The sequence below is a fragment of the Rousettus aegyptiacus genome, unplaced genomic scaffold, assembly GCF_014176215.1.
Source record: "Rousettus aegyptiacus isolate mRouAeg1 unplaced genomic scaffold, mRouAeg1.p scaffold_m13_p_15, whole genome shotgun sequence".
NCBI classification, from domain to species: Eukaryota; Metazoa; Chordata; class Mammalia; order Chiroptera; family Pteropodidae; genus Rousettus; species Rousettus aegyptiacus.
The window spans coordinates 11,378,968-11,404,486 of record NW_023416290.1 but is presented as its reverse complement, the minus strand read 5'-3'; the positions used below and the strand labels follow the sequence as shown (position 1 = coordinate 11,404,486).

Sequence of the window (25,519 nt, the reverse complement as noted above, 5' to 3'; positions counted from 1 at the left end):
CCGCCGCGTGAGCACAAGTCCTACAGCATGGGACAAAAGGGCTCAACGCATGCTAGGTTAACGAGGGCTTAAAACTCATAGCTTCTTTCAAGGTAATACACTCTTTAGGCTACATTCAGAATGTGGGTCTTCCTGCACACCTACAGCATGAGGTTTACAAACAAAATGCTTCCCTGGGCGGAGCCGCGAGGCCACAAAACCAGGTGCTAGCGAAAGCGAACGTACAGGAGCGAGCCCCGCGCCTGCGCACACTGGCTGCGCGAGGAGGCAGCCGACACATGGGGCGGCGCCTAGCCTTCCGCTCCGCGATCTCAGTGCCCGCGTCCGGGCCAGAGGAACAGCTGATTGGTTAGTCTGGTCTGGTGTTCGGGGCGGAGATTGAATGATTGGCAGCAAAGCCCCGGGACCGCCAAGCTGGACGCCTGAGTAGCTGAGGAAGACGCCCTGCTGCGGCGCGGCTGAGGTAAGTAAGTCTAGGGACTTGGGAAAGCGGTTGGCGTGGAGTCGAGGAGGTGCCCCTGGGCCAGAAGGCGACGGGGAACCCTGGTAACAGTCAGGGCAGAGTTTGAAGGAGCCCGGTTCGGGCTTGCGGGGAGGCCGGAGGGCTTCGTGGGCCGTTGGGTGGCCGCGCCGCTGCCGAGGGCAGGCGGAGAGGTTCTCGGGGCGGCGGAGGGCCCCGGTGGGGCCGGAGCTCTGGCGGGGCGGCGGGAAGTGGGCGGCATTGCCCCGAAGGCTGGGACTCACCACCCACCTGCTGAGCCCATGTCCGCCCCTCCCCCGCCCTGCGGTCCGTCCGGCGGGCGCTTCGCGGCCGTTCCCTTGGGTGTTGCTCTCTTTCCCAGGACTGGGCGGGCGGGCGGGCCTCGGGGCCTCGTGGGGGCATGGGGCGGGGGGTGGCGGAGCGCTCCGCCGGTCTGCCCGGGACGTTTAAGCGGCCTCGCCTGGCTCGTGTTGCTTTTCGCCTCTCAGAACGTCCCGATGCATTTTCCCGGTCATGAATAGGATTTGCATTCGGCCCCAAAGAAAAGATCGCCCTTTGGACATTTAAAAACATTTTTCGTTTTGGAAAATTTCCAGCTATGCAGAGGTCGAGAATAGTGTGTAAATCGGTGTACCTGTCACCCAATTTCAGCGATTACCGGTACGTGGCCGGGCTGTCTCCTCCTCCCTGAGTTAATTTGAAGTGAATCCTTAGACATATTCCCTCTCTTCTACAAATTTCTACGGCTTTGCCGTGCTTTTCCATTCGTTTACTTTGTAGAGGGGTTGTGTAAAGTAAGGCACACGTTAAAGTGTAGACGGCGTTAATTTAGTTTGCTACAAGAATGTAGGGAGTTCTCCAACTGCTGTTTCATTACCCTGTCTTCAGGTTTTCAGAATTACCGAAAACAGGTATCTAATAATCTTGTCTCGGCAGCAGCGTTACTGGTTTTGAGCAATAATAAGAGTATTGATAATTTCTATTTACGGAGTTCTTAATATGTATGCAGCACTCTGAAATTGTTTCCACCTGTCAATTTTTACAACAGCTGTGAACTAGGTATTCCATTTTACAGATAAGGGAAAGGGGCTTAGAGAAGTTAATTTGTCGCACCGATGTAAGGTGGGGGCAACACCTGGGAATTAGGATCCTAACCCTGGTCACTGCAGAGTTCTTGCTCTTTTAAACATAATTGAGTGTCCTAAGAATTTTGGAACAAATTTAACTGCTGTGGGAAATTATTTCTATTGAGATACAAATACATAATGGAGAAAAATCTTTGAAATTTTACATGAGTACAATAGTATAGGTATTTTTGGTTTTTTGAAACAATAAAACGTTAATACAATTGAATTTAAAGTTAGCAAAGGATAGAAGTGTAGTTCAGTAAGTGTGAGTTTTTTTCTATAGTATATGCAAGTTAAAGGAATAGAAAAGGAAAAAAATACACGTCAGTGAATAGTCTTATCTCTTTTGGCACTTAGTGTGTATATTGGCTGTTTATCCCGATTACTTTCATCTGTATCTTTGATCTTCCCAACCCTCTAAAACAATCTTCATCCAAATAGTGTTAGAGAAATAAAGAACTATAAACAGCTGGGCTTATTCAGAGGACTAAACGCTTGTTAAATTGGAGTTCAGGATTCCTGCTATAGGTGGGTAATTCAGAAGTCTACAGGTAAGGTTAGACTCATTTGTGAAGGAATCTGAGAACCAAGTTTAAAGGGTTTAAACTTGAGCAAAGAAGTGACGTGATCACGGTCATCTCACCTGAAATGTGAAAAGATTAGTGATTTGACCTGATGTATATAAAGGAAAATAGATGGGAACTGGTGAATTTATGAATGTAAGGAAAGGAACAGAGAAAAAAGTAGTTTGAAAAAGAAGAAAAGATAGTGTCGTACAGTAGGTTTTGAAATGCTGGTAAACTTCATTTTCTACAGGTTGGTTTTCTTAGGTAGTCTTGGTGATGAGTATTATACACTGCTCTTTGAAATGTTAACTACTGCTCAGCTACTTTATGTTTATTGTGCACCATTGATACAAATTACACTAATTAGAGAAGCAACAAAATGATACTAATTCCATCAAGGATAAACCATTGATGATGCTTTAGTATCTGTCCTAGATCAAGGGTTGGCAAACTATGGCCCAAGAGTCTAAACTGGCCTGAGGTCTGCTTTTGTGTGAACTGTGAGATAAGAGTGTTTTTTATATTCCTAAGAGGGCGTAAAAAAAAAAATTTAAGACTTTTCGATATGTGAAAATTATTTGAAATTCGAATTTAATGTCCATAAATGATTTTTTTTTAAATACAGTCACACTTATTTACATATGGTCTATGGTTACTTTTTTCATTAGAAGGGCAGAGTTGAGTTAGTTGTGACCTTTTTAATGAATGTGCTTATACACACTTTTTATAAAAATGAGATCGTAGATATTATTTTGCAATCTGGATTATGTATAGACCATCTTTTTTAGATTTAAGACTGTCATCTTTTTTTGCATAGTCTTCCAAGATATACGTGAAGTACCAATGTGTTTTTAAACAATCCTCTTTTGTTGGATATTTTTGTTTTTCAGATTTTTAAACATTTATTCATAATATGTAAGAGGACAGCTTTTCCTTTTCAGGTTTTTGTGTGTCAGATTGTTTCTTTAGGACAAATTTCCAGAAGTGAAATTGCTTATATGTACTTATTGCCAGCATGCCTACCAGAAAGGTTGTACTGTGTCTGTGCCAATGTTGGGTTGTTCCCCTTTTCATCTTTGTCAATTCGATGAGGAAAAAGAGATGTTTTAATTAAGACTAATTTGGTTAGTAGAGATCATTAAACAATTTTTCATATTGTCCATTTGCGTATCCACTTGTAAAATGCCTACTTATGTCCTTTACCTATTTTTCCATTGGGCTTCTAATCGTTCCTAGATTTGCAAGCACTTTATATTTATTAAAGATAATAATCATTTGTTATATGCAAGTTACAAATAAGTTTCTCCATTGCTTGTCTATTCTTAAGTACTGTCTAATGGCTAATAAAATATGTGAGTATCAACTAGGAGAGCACTCAGTGCTGCAGTTTTAGAGAGCAGCACATGCAACCTCTGAAACAATTCCTTCATTTATGATACTGAAGTTATTGCTAGCCAATCTGTAAGTCATTATTACCAAATAAATTGTATAAATATTTGATATCACTTAATAGATTAATTTATACAACTGTATTTGACTAGTGTAAGTTTGGGGATTAAAATGTAAAAAGTCAAATAGGAAAATGAAATCAAGTTAAGTCTCCTTGACTGAAAAAAATACACATCACGATACATTCTTTAATATATAACTATTTTAATATGTAAAACAGTATAAGTTGTTTCTTTAAGAAATTTTATTAGTAACTTTTGAAATGGAATTCTTGTACACTGGTAAGTATTAATATAATGTGTACTTGCAATAGAGCAGGCTAGTAGTATCCTAGAGAGATGATTTCAGGTAGAACAGGAATCAACTTTGTATTTATTTTAACCAAGATATCTCTTTTTATCACAAATCTGTTTGGGCTCATATAGGGAGTACAACCTATGTTAAGTTTTTTAAAGTGTTTTGAGAAAAATCCTGAAATAATGAGTTTTGATTACATAGCTATTATTGGGATAAGATTAAATTAATTATTTTTAAGTTAATTGATTTAAACCAAACCGTTAAGAGCATTCGGATACGACAAAAATGGTAAATCATAAAAAAATCTTAAGTCATAATATCTGAAGTTGAGAAATACAATTCGTTTCCTCAAAGTTTAATTTATTTATTTTTTTGGCGAGGCAACCCTTGATTGACCCCACAGATTGCAAGGACCTCGTCAGCTTAGAATTACTTATTTTTTATTTTTATTTTTTACGCCTACAGCACCTGGTCTTCCTAGATGGTCTGTCAGCCAAGTACTAACCAGGCTTGACCCTGCTTAGCTTCCGAGAACAGACAGGATCGGGCTTGTTCAGGATGGCATGGTCGTGGATGCCTTCTCAAAGTTTATATAGTGCATTGTTTATTTACTTATATCGTCCAAAGTTTAATTTTTATACCTCTACTTTTTAGTTTTCATTTACTTGGTTTAGAAAATATTACTGGTCTTTAAAAATTACATAAGTAGTTTATCATTTTGATAAAAACCACGTAAACAGTACAGAAAGGCATACGTGTAAAAAAAAGTGGAGGATTTCATCACCAAGCCTCAGATGCAGCTTTGGTGTATCTTATATTTTTTTCTTGTGTTATGTGTATGTAAAATATCTATTTTACCACTATTTCTATGCTTAGTTTTACTTTTTTAAAAATGGAATTACATATATATAGATTAACTTGCAACATTCTTATTTAGTGTTTTATCATGAAATCTTTTCATATAGAGCTCTTATCTTTCTTGTCTGTAAACTCGAACAAGTACTATATTGAATTTAACTATTTTATTGATGGATATTTACTTTTCCTCTAGATTCCTTTTAGAATGAATGCTTCATTGGTGGTAAATACCGTTACCAGGTTTTAAAAACTAAACATCTTAATTTACAAAAGTATAACTTACTGAGTCTTGCAAGTAAGGTAGTTTTGACACATAATAAACAGGGGACAGTAATTATTATATAATTTGTCAAAATTGCCTTTGTAGTGAGTTTTCATTACTTTGCTGTGCCCAAGGACAGCTTTTTTAGTGGAAAGAATTATTGACTTCCAAGTTGAATGTGGTATGTTTCTGCTAATGTCCAGGATCACTTAAGAAATTCGAATAGTCTTTTCAAAAGATTGTTTTAAAATTCATGCCACAGTACTTAATTTCTTTGCATAGGAATGTTTAAAGTAAAAATACTTAAGAAAATACCGATATTGTTCACATTAAGGTTATATTTCAGAAATCCTTACGTGATATGGCAGACCTTTAATTCAAATCAAAATATGATTACCTGTACCCTTTTTTATATCATAAAATGTGACCTCTAAAAATGTTACAGAAAACGTTCTTCAGGAGTTTAGTTTCATAGCCAAAATCCATTAACTTTATTGAAATAGTTTTCATCAAATATTAATTAACTTGTATTCTTAGTCTTATCTAAACATTTTTTGTTGTTGTTGAGAGGTGTATAGGTCATGAGATTTATTCATTTGTGAACTGAAAAAAAAATGACATCATGTGTCATATTCCATGCTAGGCACTAGGAATTTAGCAGTGTACTTAATTTTGCATGAACAGTATAGAATATCAATTCTAAATTGTCAGTAAATGATACCCAGAGGTCAAATACTATATCATTGTTTTATAGTATGGTGAAGTGTTCTGACTTAGTCTCAACTAGACTGATCTGAAGTGTAGCTCAGTAGTCACTAGACCTGAATTTCAAGTTTAATGGGAGTTGACATTAGGGTTGACAACTTTTCATTGTGACAGTAAGGGCATCTTTTTTAAAAAATTGAGTAACATTCATCTCTTCCCATTTCCTAAAAGAAAAGGCATTTTATACCAAAAAAGAAAGAAGGACATAGACTCAAAATAAAGTACAGTAATTTTAAAATAAGTTTTTTTTTTTTTTTTACTTTATGATCCTTATTTTTCTTTTATCATTGTTCGACACCAGAATGGGATGCTAACCTCTTGGTATTCTGAGAGCCGGAAGCCCTAGTCTAATAATTTAGCCTACCAAATAACAAAGAAAGTTCTGTTAATCTTCCAGGACTCCTCAAAGCCTCTATAAAATGGTCATACTCCTTCTCATTGGGAAGATAATTAAATGGCCATTTCCTTGAATGATTCCCAAAGACCTTATAAAAATAAGTGCCACCATAGTATTGTAGCTTTTAGTTTTTAGCATTTAAAATTTAATGACAATTGTGTTATTACCATTAACAGTTACTGTGAAATTATACTGCTCACTTTTTAAATTATTACAACTACCTCAAAAACATGCATTGTGTTAGTTGTGAGCGGTATTACAGTAGTTCCTCCTTATCCTTAGGGGATATATTATTCCAAGACCTCCAGTGGATGCCTGAAACTGCAGATAGTGCTGAACCCTATATGTACTCTGTTTTCTCCTATACTACATACCTAAGATAAAGTTTAGTTTATAAATTAAGCACAGTAAGAAGTTAAAAAATAGTAAAATAGAATAATTATAATAATATACTGTAATAAAAGTTATATGAATGTGACCTTTCTCAAAATACTATATTGTGGTATACTTCCCCTTGTGATGATGTGAGATGTTACAGTGCTTGTGATAAGATGAAGCGAGGTGAATGATGTAGGCATTGCGATGTAGAATTAGGCTACTATAAGGGTTATTTGAACACAAGTACGATACCGTTGCGGTCAGTATCAAATGAGCAGTATAAAACATCAATTCTAAATTGTCAGTAAATTGTACTCATAGGTCAAATACTCTGTCATTGTTTTATAGTACAGTAAAGTGGGTAGTGTATACAGCATGGATACACTGGACAAAAGGACAATTAATGACCCTGATGGGATGGCATAGGTCAGTGTGAGATTTCATCACACTAAGAAGGACACACAATTTAAAACTTATGAATTGTTTATTTCTGGAACCTTTCATTTAATATTTTCAGACCACAGTAGGCTGCAGGTAACGCACCATGGAGACCGAATCTGGATAAGGGAGGACAACCATATTTTTGTATTATCTTTGATGTGATAACCGTAAACTTGAATTGGTCTAACTCTACAGTAGTATGTTTTCATTTTCATAGTATTTGTGGAGTGAAAAAGTCTGTTTTCAGAGTTTATCTGGTTCTCATTTAGTGTTGCCTTTCTCTTCTACTGCCCTACCAACCACTCCTCCCCACAATGAGTCATTTGCAATTTCTTTTAGTCTATGCTAGAGTAGACTAGACTGTGAGCCCGTACCATTATAAAATTTGTAGAAGTTAAATTATATAGTCCTACAGAGCCTAGGAGGCAAAATGCAGCTTGATTCTTAGCCATCTTTTAATAAAAAATTTTTTATTTTGAATTATAACACGTGTAACAGAAAAATGCAGAAACATAAATGTATAGTGCAATAACTTATTACATAGCAAACATCTATGTAATGAACATCCAGGTTAAAAAATAGAAAGTTGTTTGCACTACAGAAAACTTTTTTATTCTCCCTTCTGACTGTTACCAACTCCTATCAATAGTAATTTATGCTCTAGTTTTATTTTGCCTTTTATGCTTAATGCCCGTGGGATATTTAATGATGTCTCCTTTTTTATTCCTGGTACTGGTAATATGTGCCTTCTGTCTCTCCTTGACAAATCTCACTAGAGTTCATTCCTTTTTATGTCTTTTCAAAGAATCAGCTTGGCTTGATTACACTTCTCTGCCTTGGTAATTCTCTCGTACTTTCAAATAGATGGTTTTGTCCAGCTAGTTTACTTGTCCTCAATGAGAGGAATGTTTGTCTGAAATTACCTATTTTACCTATAAATGGAAGGAAAATTCCTCTTAGATATTTGCTTACAATTGAGAGAGCGTAGAAAAAAGCACTGGCTTGGGGCTTAGATGTTTTTAATTTAATATTCAAATATGAATTGAGCAACTGTTTTCACCTATACACTGTGTTAAGTGCTGGGTTCACTGTGATGAATAGTGATAGAATTTTTGGCCTTAAGATGATTAAAGTACAATGGAGGAGGTAAACAGTTTAGGTACCTTGTTTTAATGTTCTGAGTAGAGGAATGCATATGGGATGGCCCTAATCCTGATTGATCAGGAAAGGCCTCCTGGAGGAGGTGATAGTTAAACGAAACAAAGGATTAGTAGGAGTGAGCTTAGTATGGGGGTACAGTAGGGAGGTGCAATAGTAGATAAAAGAAAAATCCAGGAAGCATGTCGAATTTCTAGAATTATTTGTATGACAGGATCAAAGAGTAGAGCGTGAAATACGGGGAGGAAAGAAGAGACCAAAGGACCTACTTCAATATTGAGAATGAATAAAAAAGGGAGAGTAAAATTGGGGGAGGAGGGCAACTAGTCTAGTTAATAGATGTTTTTTCTTTTTACAACAGTATTGGCTTAGAAAAGCAGTAAAGGCAATGGAAATGGAACCTGATGTATTTACAAGGAAAAATAGAACCTAATGAGGCCAAAGTACAGAATTCCATTTAGGAAAGGACTTGGAGAGAAGACTCAGCTGAAGTCATAGCTGAATGATAGGGAATGACTTAATTGACCTTAAGTCAACCCCAGTTGAGGGGCTGAGAGTGGTAGAGCAGTGCTTACAAAGAAAAGCTTTTTAAAATGAAAGTATAATTTACATACAGCAAAATTTACTCCTTTGACAAAGATTTCTTTAATGAACACAGTTGAGTAACCAAATCCACAATCAAGATATACAGTAGTTCCAATTTCCCAAAAGTTCCCTTGTGCTCCTTTGTAGTTAACCCTTCTCTCTACTGCCACCCCTGGAGACTACTGATTTTTAAATTTTTTTCCCCCCTTTAGTTTTAGGGGTTTTAAAAGAGCTTAGAGAAGTAATTGATTGGAAACAGTCCTGATTTAAAGTATGAGAGAATAAGAAAACAGGAATTACTTTTATAAGAAATTCATTTTTAAATTGTAGTTAATCTACAATATTATGTTTCAGATGTACAACATAATGATTAGACATTTATATATCTTATGAAGTGATCACCATCTGTCACCATAGTTGTTATGATATTATTGAATGTATCCTCTGTGCTATACATTATATCTCTATGACTAGTTTTATAACTAGCAGTTTGTATTTCTTAACCCTCTTCACCTTTTTGCCCATCTCCCCACCCACCTCCACTCTGGCAGCCATCATTTTCTTCTCTGTATCCTATCTATGAGTTTCTGTTTTGTTTTAATTTCCCCTTCCCTCCCCACTTCCACCCCTGACATACAGATGTTGCCCTTCTGCATGTAAAGCAGACGTACTAACCCCTACTCTATTTTAAGTTGTTTAAGTTCTAACACATTCTAAAACTACTACATTTTTTTTTTACTTATTCCTCCACGTTAACGTTTTTGCCATCATGTTTTACATCTTTTATGTGCATTTATCCCTTAATTTATTGTTGCATTTACGCATGATCATACTCCTTTTGTCTTTTTAACCTTCATAGTAGCTTTGTAATTGGTTGATCCACTACTTTTAAACTAAATGACTTTATCGGTAAGATTTTTTTCTTTCCTGTATTTTCTTAGTTTTGACCTTTTCTTTACCACTTAAAGAAGTCCCTTTAACCCTTATAATGCTGGTTTAGTGGTGATAAGCTGTCTGAGAAACTCATTATCACTTCTTCAATTCTGAATGATAATCTTGCTGGGTAGAGTGTTACTGGTTATATGTTTTTTACTTTCATTACTTTGATTATATTGGGTCATTCTCTTCTAGCCTGCAAAGTTTCTGTTGAAAAATTAGTTTATTTTCTTATGGGAATTCCCTCACTGGTAAATAACTGCTTTTCTCTTGCTGCTTTAAAGGTTCTGTCTTTAAACTTTCACGCTTTAATTATAATTTTTGTTGGTGTGGGCTGCTTTGGGTTCATCTTGTTTGGGACTCCGTGCTTCCCAGACTTGTATGACTATTTCCTTAGCCAAGTTAGGGAAGTTTTCAGTCATTATTTCTTTAAATAGGTTTTCTTTCCCTTCCTATCACTCTGTTCCTTCTGTGACCCCTATGATGCACATGTTGGTATACTCGGTGCTGTCCCAGAGGTTTCTGAAACTATCCTCAGTTTTTTGGATTCTTTCTTCTTTTTGCTACTTCCGTTGGATGATTTCCATTACCTTGTCTTCTGGATCGCTCATTTGTTGTTCTGTATCATCTAATCTGTTGATTTCTTCTTAGTGTTATTTTTTTTCATTTCAGTTATTGTATTCTTAAGTTCTTATTGGTTCTTTTTTTATATTTTTCTCTCTCTTGAAGTTCTCACTGAATTCATCTAGTCTCCCAAATTAATTGAGCTTCTTTATAACCATTGTTTGAATTCTTTATCTAGTAGATTGCTTGTTTCCATTTCATCCTTTTTTTCCCCTGGAGTTTTGTCCTCATTTCACTTGAAACATATTTCTATGTCTCCTCATTTTGGCTATATCTCTGTTTATTTCTATGTATTAGATAGATCCACTGTGTCTCCTGGTCTTGCAAGAGTGGCCTTATCTGGAAGGTGTCTTGTGGGGCCCGGGGGTGCAATTCCCTCTGTTCACCAGAGCCAGGTGCTTCAGAGATGTCCCTCTGTGGGTTGCATGTCCCCTTTTATTGTAGTTGGGCTGAGACTGCTGCAGGCATGTTGTTGGGTGGGGTTGACCTTCAGGCCAGCTGACTGTGAGGCTGGGCCCTGGCAACAATGGACAAGCTATTGTGTAGGGGCTGGTAGAGTGGGAGTGCTTTGGTGGGGCTCTGGTGCCAGCCAGGGCAGTCTGTTCGGTTTGTAGGTTGTAGAGCCTTTGGGTGGGCCTCTGGCCGGATGTGTTGTTGGGTTTGGAGCTTCTTAAGAGGGCCTGTGATGTGGGCTGAGGCCAGCCAAGACAGCCACAGCTGTGCTATGCTTGGGAGGGGCTGTAGTGTAGGCTTAGTCTGGCTGCTGCTGTGCCTGCCTTGGGGCTGGTTAGTAGGAGGGATGATGGGAGCTGTGGCCAGTCGCCATCAATAGTCACTGTCACCACGTATACAAGGAGTGGAGACATGTGGGAGAGCCTATGATGTAAACCAAGGCCAGCCACCACTTGTGCCACGCTTGCAGCCCCTTGGTGGGAGCTACAGTTCAAGCCAAAGCCAGTCACTGCTTGCGCTGGGTTTGGGGATACTCGATAGGAGCTGCTACAATGCTAGCATAAGCTGGTCACTGTCGTGCTGCGTTTGAGGGCATTTCGGAGAGACTGTGCGTGTGTCTGAAGCTGCTGGAAAAGGCTCTGCTGAGCAACTGGGTTGGGTGGTGCAAGGTCTCAGGGAAACACCAGGGCAGGATGAAGGGTGTCAGTCAGGATTAGCCAGGTTAAGGGAGATTACAAATTTTACACCTGCCTGTGCTGGGCCAGCTAGGTGAAAGGAGAGCGCAACAAAGGACAAACGGCCTCCTCCAGCACTCCTGTCCCCTGAGAGAGTTCCGGCCTCCTCCAGCACTCCTGTCCCCTGAGAGAGTTCCCACCGATTCCTGCCCCTCCAGCCCTTGCCCCGAAGTCAGTTTAATTCTTTGTATGACCCAGGCACTTCTCAAACTGCTACCTTTGTGCTGGAGCTTGGAATCCTTTAAGATCTGATGATTTTTCTAATTTAGGTAATTAAAAAGTTTTATTCTAACATTTTGGTGCCAGATGAAGAACTTTCCCTATTTGTAATTTATAGTGTACCAGTTCTATAACAGATTCTAATACATGCTTATAAAGTTAGACTAGTGGTTAGATAGGTGAGGCATGGATATCGACTGAGTAGAGGCCCAAGGGAGCTTTTAGGGTTCTGGAAATGTTTTATATCATGATGTAGGCGGTGGGTACAGAGGTTTATACATATATAAAAATTTCGTGCTGGACACAAAACTTGTGCACTTTTCTAAGTTATATCTAAAAAAAAGTAATAGGTTTTCAAATCCTCCATAAAACCATCCTTTTTCTCTAACCAATTTTTTGTCATTTCCAGCTTTGACATTATTTTTAGCCCTTGACTGTTTTTATTCCCATTAACTCTAAGTATTCATTCTTACAAGCAGTAATAGATGTTGATAGCATTAAAATGTGTCTCAACAAAATTCTAGTCATGACAGTTTCATAGCTATCATATTTCCTTGTCAGTGCTGTTACATACTATCACCTGTCCTTAGTGCTCGGCTCATTTTAGCTCGTGTTTTACCCAGTGTCCGGTATATTTGTGTCACCTCCCCCACCCCGCCCTGGCCAACCTCTATGGTTGTTCATAAAGTTCTTTTCCAAGTATAGAGCACACACTTTTTCTGGTCCATAGTGGGATTAATTTACATCAGAAGGTAAACCAAATGTATTACTACACGGTTTTGTTGAACTGTTGTGTTTTTTAAATTTTTTTTTAAAGCAAGACTTCTTGACGAGGAAGCAGTGCATTGATTTGTAGTCTGGTGCAAATTTCTCGTCTCATTGGAGACCAACACTTTCAGTAAACTGGGTTACACCTTATGAGTTAACAATTTACTTCTATCACATATACAGTATATTGATGGAGAAGAGGTGAGTGGCAGGGGTTATAGTGTGCCAGTGAGTGTGAAAGGACTTTTGTTGTTATTATTGACCTAGCATCTTAATTCCTGTTCCATATTTATGGAATTCCTTTATGATTTTAAGTGGCAGAACCTGCTTATACTATTGATAGCCAGGTAGATTTGGCTAATCAAATACCAGCAGTATGGATAGTGACTCTGGAGCCAGTGAGACAGAAAAGTGGGATCTGGTAAACTCTGTTCTGTCAGGGGTGGCAGAACCAGTTGCAGTGGTATCTTCCTAGGACCAATTCTGGTGCAATTTTGAATATCTTTCCTGGCTGTGTAGCCTGTAAGTCAGGTTCTGCTAAGATTGTTATTTGTTAGAAATCTTTTCATAAATAGCTTGCTTGCTCGCGCGCTCTCTCTCTCTCTCTTTCTCTCTCTTTTTCTCTCTCTCTCTCTTTCTTCCTATCTATCTGTCTGTCTATTTTAGGCAGGGCAACCCTTGGTTGACCTCACAGATTGCAAGGACCTTGTCAGCTTACAATTCCTTATTTTTTATTTTTATTTTTTACACCTACAGCACCTGATCATCTTAGGTGGTCTCTCATCCAAGTACTAACCAGGCCCAAACCTGCTAAGCTTCCGAGATCAGATAGAATCTAGTTTGTTCAGGTTGATTCGTAACTATATTTCCTAAATTAGCCACAAGTATGTTTTTGTTGCTTCCAACTAAGAACCATAACTGGAAAAAATACTTAACAAATTGTACTGTTAGTGTATTTAAAGCTAATTACAAGCAAAATTTGTTTTTCTCAAGTAAATTTACACACACACTTTTAAAATGTTTGAGTAGAATTATTTTGTGAGACATGTTGCAGACAGTAAAGATTCTAAATTATTTTATTTTAAAATTTACATTTTAAAATTTCAGTGTGCTTTATGGACCATGTGCTGCTGTGTATGCTTGAAGTACTTGAAATGCAAATTTGGAGAGACTGCCATCTAAATGCTTGGCTGGATTAAGCGCCTAATTAGGATGGTTTTTCAACAAGTTGGAGTAAGCATGCAGTCGGTGAGTGCTCAGATTTCACTTTTAAAATCCAGATATTTAGATGTCCTAAGAATTTTTTTCTGAGAAAGTAAAATGAAATGACCAACATTTTGAATTCAGTATGTTTAGGTACTATTTAATTTGCTTGCTATTTAAATGATAAAAGCGAATCTTTACCTAGCATCCCAAGTGTAGGAGTAACTTTCTAGGTTACATCGAAAACTTCCCCATATTCATTTGACTGTTAAAAGCAATGCTTTTGTTATTAGGGAGGAAAAGACTTAAATATATATAAAAATCATTGAATATAAAATATATTTGACTAACACATGACGACTCTGTTACAGAAGTATTAATATTGCATGTTATAACATGGTTTATCGCACAACTATTTAAAGTAAAAAGTCATGTCTCCTAAAGTACAACTATAGATATGAAGAAAAAATTAGTATAATATGGTTATTCTGTGCCAACAGTGTTCTGATCTTGACATTTTTAAAAGTATTTTCAAGTGATACATAATTTTTTTTCAGATCCAATGTGAAGTTATGAGAACAATGGTTGTGCCAAGCATATTTTGTGGAATATTTTTTATTTTCAAATTCAACGTTTTATAATTGCTGACATGGAATTAAGTTTATTTATTAAAGATAACAGGCAGGGAACATAATTGTAATATTGGGCATACGTTTTAATGCACTGTTTACTTTGTTTTTATTTTGTGTCTTTTCATATCTTAAGTTAAACTTTGAGACCCCCTAATCTTCCCAAAGTTACATCTATTTTCTTTGGAGAAAAAAGCAAAGAACCAAAAAAATTACCTTTTTTTAATAACTCTATAATCTTCAGATCATTAGCAGGATAAGCAATAGGAAAATGGATTGTAAAGTTCGTAGTATTTTCATCTTTTGCAGTTACATCTTCCTATGTTTTGGACTTAATGCAGCAATACCACCTTTCTCATTTGTGAGTACTAACGGCAAAAGAATTTTTGCTTTCAGAACAACGTGAAGCATTTATTAATGATTCCCTAAAAGTGAAGCTTTACAATTTTAATTCCTACTTATTTGCAGTTTTAGTAAGAAGTATAGTTTAGTGGAAAGATTGTAGGTCCTCGATTCAAAAAACCTGTGTCTTAAATTTATCTATGCCCGTTACTTTCCTTTACAAATTACAGATAATGAGAACTACTGAGTTAGTCTGCAGATTAGATGAGGGTGTAAGTAAAACACCTAGCTCAGTGGCTTATAGGTAGTGTAGGTACGTTCTATAATGGTTAGTTTTCTATGGTTTTGCTCTGCCCTCCACCCCACCCCACCCCAAGTCAGGTGAATGTGACTAGTGCTGATTGAGGCCAAGGTACAGGATTTTCTTTCAGGAACAGATAACATGCTTTATTTAGTTCATTCATTTATTTAGCTTTGTTCATTTTGAACTGTAAAACTGGTGCCTTTTATCTAAGAATGGATCAGATAAGAAAGGGTTAACTTCCCCTCAATATTGTAATCACAACGGAGGGACCTTTCCACTAATAGCAAATGAACAAGATCATTTTTTTTCCTATAACATATAATCAACAACTTTAATTAGTTAACTGAAAATCTGTATTAAACACGTTTTCTTCTAACATAAAGGAATTTGCTCCTCTGGAGTTATTTTCTATCTTAGTTTCCAAGATCTCATGGCCTGCTGCCTAAGGGTAAAAAGGCATAGTCTACCAAAATTTTATCTTTGGACATCTGAAAATTAAAAAAAAGTTTTAGCTTCACCTTTCAAGGATAAATGTGTACTGTTTCAGTGGTTTGATGTAGAAACAAACTTGACACTATGTTTGAAAGTAAGCTAAGAGCAGAAACTGCCTTCATCCTTTACATACCTTATCGCCCCCCCTCCCCCCACCAAAAAAAGAAATGTAACCTTTGAAATCAGGGTTTTGTTTTTGTCATTAGGACAACTCGTCATCATTAGCTCTTTGTATTTTACTTTATTTGTCAGTACCACCACAATAGCTATCACTGATCGGCTTACTATGCCCAGTTCTTTTATAGATATTATGTATGTTAGAACACCACCTTTTTTTTCTTTTTTTACAGATGAATTAGAAGTTCAGAGGATTTAACTGACTTGCCCATAATAAGTGACAGAGCTATAATAGGAAACCGATTTTGATTCTAAAATCATTTCTCATTGTAGTGTACAACCTCTTATAATAAAGAAGAGGTTTAATTTTTATTAAATATCTTAACGCATTTAATGCTTATAGGCTCAGGAAGTAGGCATTGTAGGTGAGGAAACGGAAGCATAGAGGGATCAATAATTTGACCAGCTTTATACAGGCGATAGTGACAGGCCTGTGTGCTGCCATGGCGTGTATGTCTTCTCTTCACTGCCTTCCATTTTCTTCAACATTCGTTTGAATTTAAAACCATGTATTTGTCTAAACTTTCTCCTCGGTCTTTCATTATATTCATATTCTGAACCAAAAACATTTTTAACATTAAGAATGTAGGAAAGATATGAAGATAATGCGATTCTGATTAATTTCAGTATATTATGTTGAAAAAGTTATAGCAAATATCTAATTTGTATTAGTAACAAATCCAGTAATACTTAAAAATCGTACCCTTGTTGTCCTTTTGTGCTTTGCAAGAAGAATGAATGTGGTAGGAGTTCAGAGTAAGGAAGAAGAGAAATGAAGTGTTATTGTCAGTTAGGGATTCTGAAATTGTTAGAGTTTCTTCTTCCTATCTTTTACCCCTTCTCCTCAGCACACACTTTTAATATTCTTTTGGCTCTCTTGGAATTAAGAATTTTTACTTTATTGGCTTCTAGAATCCCTGAAAATTTGACTAATGGTATGGTCATTCTTCCCAGAAAAATGTTGTATATATACACAATTTTGCTTGTAATTTCAGTGATATACAAGCCCCAGAATAAGAACCTTTGCATTAATATTATATAGTTTACCTTGAGAAAAATATATTTAGAATTAAATTTATACTTTTTCCTCCCGGTGGTGCTTATCAAATAATAGTGGAGAGCAAACCAGTCTATAACAAATGAATTACCGTATAAAGCTTGAGTGTACACATGATAAGACGGATGACAGCTTTAGAGTCCAGCCTCATACTTCAGCTCTTCTACAACAGCATATCACAATTGAAAAAAAATTGTTTTCCTATTGTCATTCTCTTTGCTCTCATCACTTCGAAATACTGTTGCTAAATATTATGGACTGCCATTACTAGACACAGACAGACATGCAAATACACATATACCCCACACACAGATTCATTAGATTATTAGTTCTTATAAATAAGTTATTACTTATAGAATTGTTTCTATTCATTACATCGAATTGTCTAGTAATGATGGCATTCTCCATGCCTTCTCTTACATCTGTAAAAATATTAATGACAGTTTGTCTTTAGAGGAAGTTTTTCATTCTCCAGACAAATATGCTGACAAGACACAGTTCAGCCGCCATTAGGGTTAGGAGATGCTCTTGGGCCATACAGCCTCCCCATATACAGATGGTAACTTTTCAATACCATATGTTCCTCTCTTTCTTCACAGCCATTTACAATTTATCTCTCTCCATGAGAGCTGAAAAGAAGAAAATAAAGACCTAGTTTTAGAGTTCCTGGAAGTTAGCTGCCCTTTCCCCTCTCTTTTTTCTATAATCCAGTAAAGGTTATAGCTCTCTTCTTTTCTGAATATTCTAGTCATCAGCTTACACAGACACTTCATATTTCTTGGTGCAAACTGCTGTGCAGTTTACAATAGAAGAATATCATTGTTAGTCTATATATTCTTGAAAAAATAATCACATAATCTGTTCTTTTACTTCCTTTAACTTTTGCATAAGCATAGTCTATTTATTCCTTATAAGTAAAAGATCAGTCTTTGTCCACCTTCTCTTGAAGAAGGCACCTGGTATTCTTTGCTTCTGATTTTAAGCAGATGGGAAGGAAATAATTGAAATAGCCCTGAGGAATGCATAGCAAGGAATGCCAAAAGCTGGCAGAAACATTAGTTCCTGACTTTGGCAAATACTTTCTAAAAATTTTCTCTGAGCTTTTTGTCCTCTTCATCTTCAGTTAAGATTTTCGCTTACTGGAGGGACAGGATATTCACTTTAGACTATGTAATTGTCATATTGTGATGCACAAATAGTGTTCCACTACTACATCATAGGAGAGTTTTGACCTGTGAATAAATGGAAGACCAAGAAGAGAAATGGCTCAATGCTATAGATACTATTGCCCTATGGATTTATTTTTAAAAGATCAAGACCTAATAACATGTATAAGGTAAAGAGTTTACTTAAATACTATCTGTTTTAGAGTTATTTGCCTATGTTTTTATTTTTTCTTGGCCTCTTTGTAAAACTCTGATGCTTCCCATTTTCATTTAGTCAGATGTTTTCCTTCTTTTAGTCCTCATGTGTTATTTAACACTATTCATGTGATAATCCTCCATATGAACACTGGTGGGCAAGATTTGAGTTCCTTTCTAAGCATCACAGTAACTTTGCCTCAAATATTCATATTTAAATATTGATGCCTTATCTTTCTCTGACCAACTTTCCAATCTGTACCATCCTTTCAATTTATATTTCAAAACAAAAGTTATATATTTTTTTTGGTTATAGTAGCCAGTGTAGGTTATAGTACTTTCTAGAACCCTCCCAGATAACAGTCAGTGAAACTTTGAACATTTTAATAAAGAGGATTATATAACAGCTGAAGCAGATGCCAGAGGTAGTATATATATATCCCCCTGATCCTCACTTTAATTCATACTGGTATCCCTAAATTGAATTTGGTTGCTAAAACCTAAGATGTCATATTGCTTGTATGCTCATTCTAAGAATTGTGCACGCTTCTAGGATGGTCTAATTGTCTAGTTTGGGTTATGCGTTGGAGCCACCACTATTTACAGTAATATTTATTGCTTGGTAATACTGTTAAAGTAACTCCATTCTTTAAATTTAGAATGGCCATGGTTCGACTTTGAAAAGGAGTTGGCGTACATTGCTTAGAATACATTTCAACGAATTTGGTACTATTCATTTAGTTTTAGGATATAATTGAATGTTAAACTTGAATGAATTAGCTATAATAGTCATTATCAGTTTCATTCCTTTTTTTAAAAATTGCTTTCAATAGCATGTTACTTCTCTTTACTGCCTCTTCTGTCCAGGCTTTGCAGTGTAGCATTCAAAACAGATGGATAGTTTTTCTCTTTAAGAAAAGATATACTTGGGGAGAAGTTTCAACGTACAATTTGTAATAATTTAACATTCTACATGTGTGTTTTTATTTGCTTTTTGCTTTGGGAGTTTGTTTTTGCTTTAAGCATAGCATAATGTTTTCTATGTATTATAATTTTATCTGGGAGATTCCGCTCATTAGAGCCACCACTAGTCCATGTAGTACCTTTCCCCAGGGGACAAAGCCTTACAAGAAGATGTAGTGCAGCTGGAGTTTGGCCCCTGCTCACCCTTGGCTAGGCATTCTTGTGTAGTAAACAAAATGCATTACCCTGCATGGTACAAATAAGATTCCAAACTTTGTACTGATTTGGATTGGTTTTGAAAAGTCTGTGATAGCAAAAGTAGCTCAAGTGTTAAAAATTTATGTGCATATAAAATTCTGAAACTAAAAATACAGAAGTAAAATAGTATTTCCTTTGCAGAACAGTATGAAAACCAAATGAAAATAATTTTTACTTCAAATGTAGTGTCATTTTGCAATTACTAGTTATTTCGAAAATATATAATGCCTACATTAAACTTTACTGCATTAATAATAACCAGTCATATATATTTTAATTTTTAATTGAAAAATAGCTCATTTCCCATAACATTTAGACGTTCAGATCCCATAATTAATGTGCCAGCATGTTATGCAGTTAACTGCACAGTGCTTTGTATTAACAGTACTATAAGCCTTATAATTAAATGTTTGGTTTTTCCTATTTCCTCAGGTACTTTGGTCTGGAAAGCCATATGGTTCATCTCGAAGTATTGTAAGGAAAATTGGTACTAATTTATCTTTGATCCAGTGTCCAAGAGTTCAGTTTCAGGTACTGCATATTTCACATTTTTGTATTAATATATAAGGAATATAAGTAAGCTAGACAGCATTGAAACTATTTTTTGAACCTTTTCCCCCCTACTGATGCCACTATCAATAGTGTAAAAGAAGATAAAAACCAGAGTAAAGTCTTTCTAATCTTAGTTCCTCTGTGAAGTGATTATTCAAGATCTAATACCTATGCCAGGATTTAGAAGCACATAATAAGTCAAGCAGTTGTTAATTCCCAGGTGACCTCAAATGTAGGCCTTATGTTACTTTAGGAGCTTCAGGTACCACCATTTCTTGTCTTTAATTATTATACCTTCCTCTTTGGACAGCCAGTCTGTTCATCAAATTTATTTTTAGATGTCTGTGTGCATGCTATGTAAGTTGCTTTCTCCATCCTTGGTTTAAAACTTAGCATTAATAGTATGAACTATTGCCTTGGTAACAACAGTGTTAAAACCAAGAGAGAATTGTGGTTCTCTGAATGAAGTGATAGTCAAACCCTTAATTAGGATTACTTTTGAAAGGTCAGGTCTGAGTATTCTCTTCTGGCACCAAAATCAGGAGCAACTCTTTGGAGACAGATTGTTCTGTTCTTGATTTGGGCTTTTGTTCTTTATCGTTATAGTGTTAGACATATATCATATAGCTTTGTTCTTGTTTTTCAGTAATTCTATATAGCAGTAATACAATAAAACCTTTCAGATTAGCTTTTAAGACAATAAAGTTCAGCAGATAGTGATACCAATTTAAAATAATAGATTAGCATGTGGAATGTGGAACATATTTAGCTCATAATTCAGTAGCTCAAAGGTGGCCCTGTGGACTTACTCATGAACACCTTTTCTTGGTAGATACAGGTGAAAAATCTGTTCCTAAATGGAAGAAATTAGTGTTTATTCAGTTTGACTAACAAGATTATTCATTATTGTGTTTATACTCCCACTTAGAAATTGACTGGCAAATCCTTTGTGCATAAGTCTGGAGATTGACAAATTGGAACTTTCTAAGAAGTAATTTTTATCGAACTGTATGTTTAAAAAATCAAAATTTAGAAATCTGTGGTGGTGAGTCTCTCTAGCATAATTTCTGAGGATTCAGTTCATTTAGACACAAGTAACTGCTTTATTTGCCAGCTTCAAAAAACTATTATGTTAACTAACGCTTAACTTTTTCTGATTGCTCAGTTCCATTAAAATTTTCTTTTTATCTACTTAACTTAGTGGCAGGAGAACTTGTTCCAACATTTGTGTTCATGTAGCTCGAGACATGTAACAGGAGATGGAGATAATCTCTCATTTTCTGGTAGCAACCCAAATCTGCTTTGATAGTCAGTGAACTAAAGTACTGGAGTCAGGTAAATTTCATTGGAAATACTCTATCTCAGTATTATTAGTCACTTAAAAGGGTGTGATCAGAAGAAGAATATTAGCTTTATTACAGGAGCCGCATTTGAAAAGAGATGGGTTTAAATAAAGAAAGGGAATAAAGTAAGAAAATTTGGTAATTTGAGAATGTAGTAGAAGACAGAAGACATTTGTTTATAGTGAGATTTTTATTTCCAGACAGTTTTGTAGCATACAGAGTCTTTTCAAATTCAACATCAGTATTAAAGTGGTTATTTTACCTGCTACTTAGATATTTTAAGTCTGCTATTTTTGCTCTGTATCTTCAATTTTTTTTACTACATCTATTAGAAATATTAAAATGTAGTCATCAAAGAAAATAAAAGTGCAGTTTACAGTCATAAAACTGAAAATGCGTGTTTCCTATTTTTCTGGCTCATTTGGGGGTTTGATATGGAATATATTTTGGACTGTCTAGGGGTCCAACATGAGTAAATACTACTATAAATAGTTTGGAACCGGGGAACCACACTTGGGCCCACTGATACTGTTTCTTACCTTAAAAGGTGGTTTTGAGAGAGACACACGCATTTTCCTCCCTCTCGTTGCTCTGGTCGCCTCCATTCTGCCCTTTCTCTCGTACCCCCTTTTCGTCCCCCATTCTAGGTGTGTCGTGACTAGAAAGCATTAATAAATGCTCAATTTTTAAAAAGTGACCACATTGCTCAGAAATATTAGTGTCTGAGTCTCAGCCAGAATATTTAATTGAGTATTACAACTTTCAGACGAGTGTTCTTTATACAGGTATACCTCTTGGCCTATTGGTGTCACTGTATAGCACCATATTAAAACACAGAAATTGTGTTTTCAGTTTTTCTCATGATAGTAGGAGTTAAGTATGTCTGTAGGCAAAAAAGCTAGAGATTATTTTACAGTGTTGCTTTTAAGAATGCATGTTTTTTATTTGGTTTTAATAAATGGTGGTAAGAGGGACTGAATCTATTTACTGTTACATCCTTTTTGGTAAGAAACTGAGAACGTTCTAGTACCATCGTTTTTATTTTATGAACAATCACATGAGGACAAATTTAACTCTTCTAATATTTCATTCTAACTATTTCAACTTTGTACTTGCTTTATATTTTTCTTTTTTTCATTTTATTAAGTGAATCAATTTCCTTGGTGTACTTTTACATTATCAGAATATTTTAAATTACTTTAGTAAAATTCTTGGAATATAATTGAATTTTAGATAATTTAGATTGTATAACATGTTCCATTGAACTACTTAAAAATAGTAAAAATACAATGCTACTGCTGGATTTTTATTTTGAATCAAATGTTTTTCACACTTTCTGAAAGGAACTTGAATGTTTATAAAATAATGAGCACTAATTTTAATTTAAAGTTTTATGTCCTTGATTTTTTTGGGAAAAAAGTCTATTTCTTTCACTGCCGTTTATTTATTTGTTTTTTTTTCCTATTAACAATAGAGATGGTAGGACAAGACCTTGCTGGAACCTTTAGTAAGTTGGCCTTTTTCTAACTTTTATCAGTCATCCATGCATGTCAGTAGTGGTGTCTAAATCATATTTTGAAGAATTTCATATTGTCAGTCTCCTTGCCTGCACTGACTTCACCTTAACTGGTATACTCATCGAATTGTCCTTCCCATTCCATGCTTGTTACTCTGTGCACGTTTCAGTAACAACTAAAATGGACTTTTTTAAAAATTAGTTTCTTTTTGTTTTTTTTTTTTTTTTATCAGTTCTAGAACTGCTTCTTGACAGTATCATTAACTTTTCATTTCATTGAGCACGTGTTACAGACATGGCATTATTTCAATGATGAAATATAATTAGTACTTCATACTAAGACCATGAAACAATGTATGGTTTTTAATTACATTATAAACTACTCTGAAAAGCTGCCTTAATGGGTGAACTTTTATATTTTTGACTATTGTTCTTTAAAAATATCTTTTTGCTTCCTTCTGTAAACAAAAATATCTGGGAAGATGTCGGCAAGTTTTGTAATTTTTGTGGGAAAGTAAGAAGTCTTAAAGTCAGACTAGAAACTGGTAACTGTATTGGAACATATTTTTATTTTCTAAACAAAGAATTATCGTCATATTGATCTTCACGAACTAGCACTGTCATGGTTGGGGCCGTTCAGAGTTTGGCGCTCCCAAAGGTAGTGAGGAGGCAGAGGGATGCCGAAGGCACAGGCCTGTGGTTAGTACATTTCTTCAGTTCTTCTTTTTTGATACAGTGAAGAATCACAGGTCATTGAAATTTAATAGTTTTATTAAAAGTATATTTTAGAAAGATAAAGAATGCCCCCAGTACTACAATGAACCCAAAGGGGCCAAAATGACTACAAAAGGGCAAAAAGGCCACCAAAAAGGGGGGAGAGCCCAGAAGGGCAAAAAGGACCCATAAGTGGGAATGTCTATCTTACATCTGCGCCATGATGGGTGGTTCCAAAGGCATTCCTAGGTGATTGGCAAGTGAGGTCATTTTGACTGACACCTGGCTGCTCTATTACTTTGCCTAGTGCATAGGTATCTACTCAGAATTCAATCTGTTATGATTAGATTCATGAACTTCCTGGCATAGTCAGATTATAATGATGATATAATGAGGCTGAAGTTAGGGGCAGTACTTTCTGCACATGCATTTGTAGCTGGTTTAGGCCTGCAGCTTTTATGGCCTTTGTGTTCTAGGATTTGGGTAATTTATAACCCTAAAGGAGAGGTATTTCTGGAAGGTGCTTAAGGAAGGTCTTCAAGGGAAGTTTCTGTGGTTACAGAGCTGGACCCCTATTCCTTTGTTCCCCTGTTGCTCACGTCTGACTAACTACTTAACAGCACCTACCTAGTAGGAAGACACCCTTCAGGCTTTACTTTTATGATCTCTCTCCTACAGAATAGCCCGTTAATACTATATCTTCTAGTACTTCTACGAGGCTTGGGGACCTTCTTGTTCAAGTATCTCCAAATAACCCACTCAGAATCTCCCTATCATAATGTTTTAGGAATATTAATATGCATTCTGTTTTCAGTAATGGTTTGGAACAGAGTATTACTAGATTCCTCACTTCTTGAGATCTTATGTGATGTTTGGTTTCATAGAGTTGTATAAGGTACCCATTTACTGAATATCTGTTTGTTTATTGACTGACTTGGTAAAATTTCTGAAACACTTCAGGGAGAAATACAAAAGTCTAATTTTTGATTTTTCTTTGATCATGTCCTATCCCGTGACAATGTACTTGCCAAAGCTTATAGTGTTTTTCTCTTCTGACCACAGCTATATACATGTAAAACATTGATATTTTGAAAGCCTTTTCTTCTTAATTCCATTTGTAGTTGTTTTTTTTTTTAACTCAATTAGCAATTTGTTTTCTCTCTTGTCTCTACTCCTATCCTTCCCCAAAGCAGTAATTTAAGGCATTTTAAATACTTGAAGCTCTTGGTATATTATTGTTAAAATACCAGTTTTCAAGTTCTAGTCCTAATTCTATTTTCTAAGTTGATAATGTTAGGTAATATCAAAATGGGTACACATATCAGCTGATAATGTTCAGTTAAAATTTTATTTATAACATTAAAGGTATGCTAAACTTTTAACTATATTAGTATTATGTATTTGCATGGTTTTATATTTGAGGAAGAAGCATAATTTAATGTAGCTTCCAAAAGCTTGATCTGGCAATGATAGTATTAAAGTTCAAACAAAGCCTAATACAAGCTTTCTGATAAATATGTTAATAATTAAATTTCTTTGGCCTTTAAATTTTTTTCTTCATTTAAAAAGTGCATATCGTTATTTAAACTTTACTCCAACTTCTAGGATGTTTTATATTCTGATAATTTTATTTTTTATTCATTGACCATCTGACTCTGAGGCATTACACTTATAACAAAACTTATATTTCCGTTTTTAAGGTAAATTTCAGAACTTGCATGCTTTTATTTCAAAATATTTTGTTCCTTCATCTGTGTGTTCTCTAGCTAATATTAGGTAGAGAATCCTGTTCTGCTATTTGTATTTTTTGTTCTTTAACATAGCTAGTAATTTTATTTAAAAAGAGATTTAAAGATTTTATTTATTAATGTATTTTCAACATTATAACAGCTTGTATATGTAATATTCATTTAAAAAGATTCTCAGATTTAGCACAAATTGATCACTTGCATATTCTTGTTCCTAAACTTTTGTGTTTAGATAGCTTCAGGAAAAAAATTAATTTTTAATGCTTAAATTCTAAAATTTTTTTAAATGTTTTAGGATAACCAGAGTTGGTTTTTTTTTTTTTTTTTAAATTGAATCAGTCTCATTTGACCTGTAACAAAAA

General features: G+C 35.6%; 1 protein-coding gene across 3 annotated transcripts in view; it reads left to right on the top strand.

The window, feature by feature from the left end:
- The first annotated feature begins 375 nt into the window (after positions 1 to 375).
- The window catches only part of MTFR1 (mitochondrial fission regulator 1), a 48,372-nt gene continuing 23,228 nt past the window's right edge, over positions 376 to 25,519 (top strand). For 2 of the 3 annotated variants that reach the window (XM_036232820.1, XM_036232819.1), the window contains exons 1-3: positions 376 to 463; positions 13,606 to 13,746; positions 19,717 to 19,815. In XM_036232820.1, coding sequence (XP_036088713.1) covers positions 13,681 to 13,746; positions 19,717 to 19,815 — 165 coding nt within the window. In that variant the 5' untranslated portion in view covers positions 376 to 463; positions 13,606 to 13,680. The remainder of the gene's footprint in view (positions 464 to 13,605; positions 13,747 to 19,716; positions 19,816 to 25,519) is intronic. The other variant, XM_036232821.1, reaches the window with a different exon arrangement.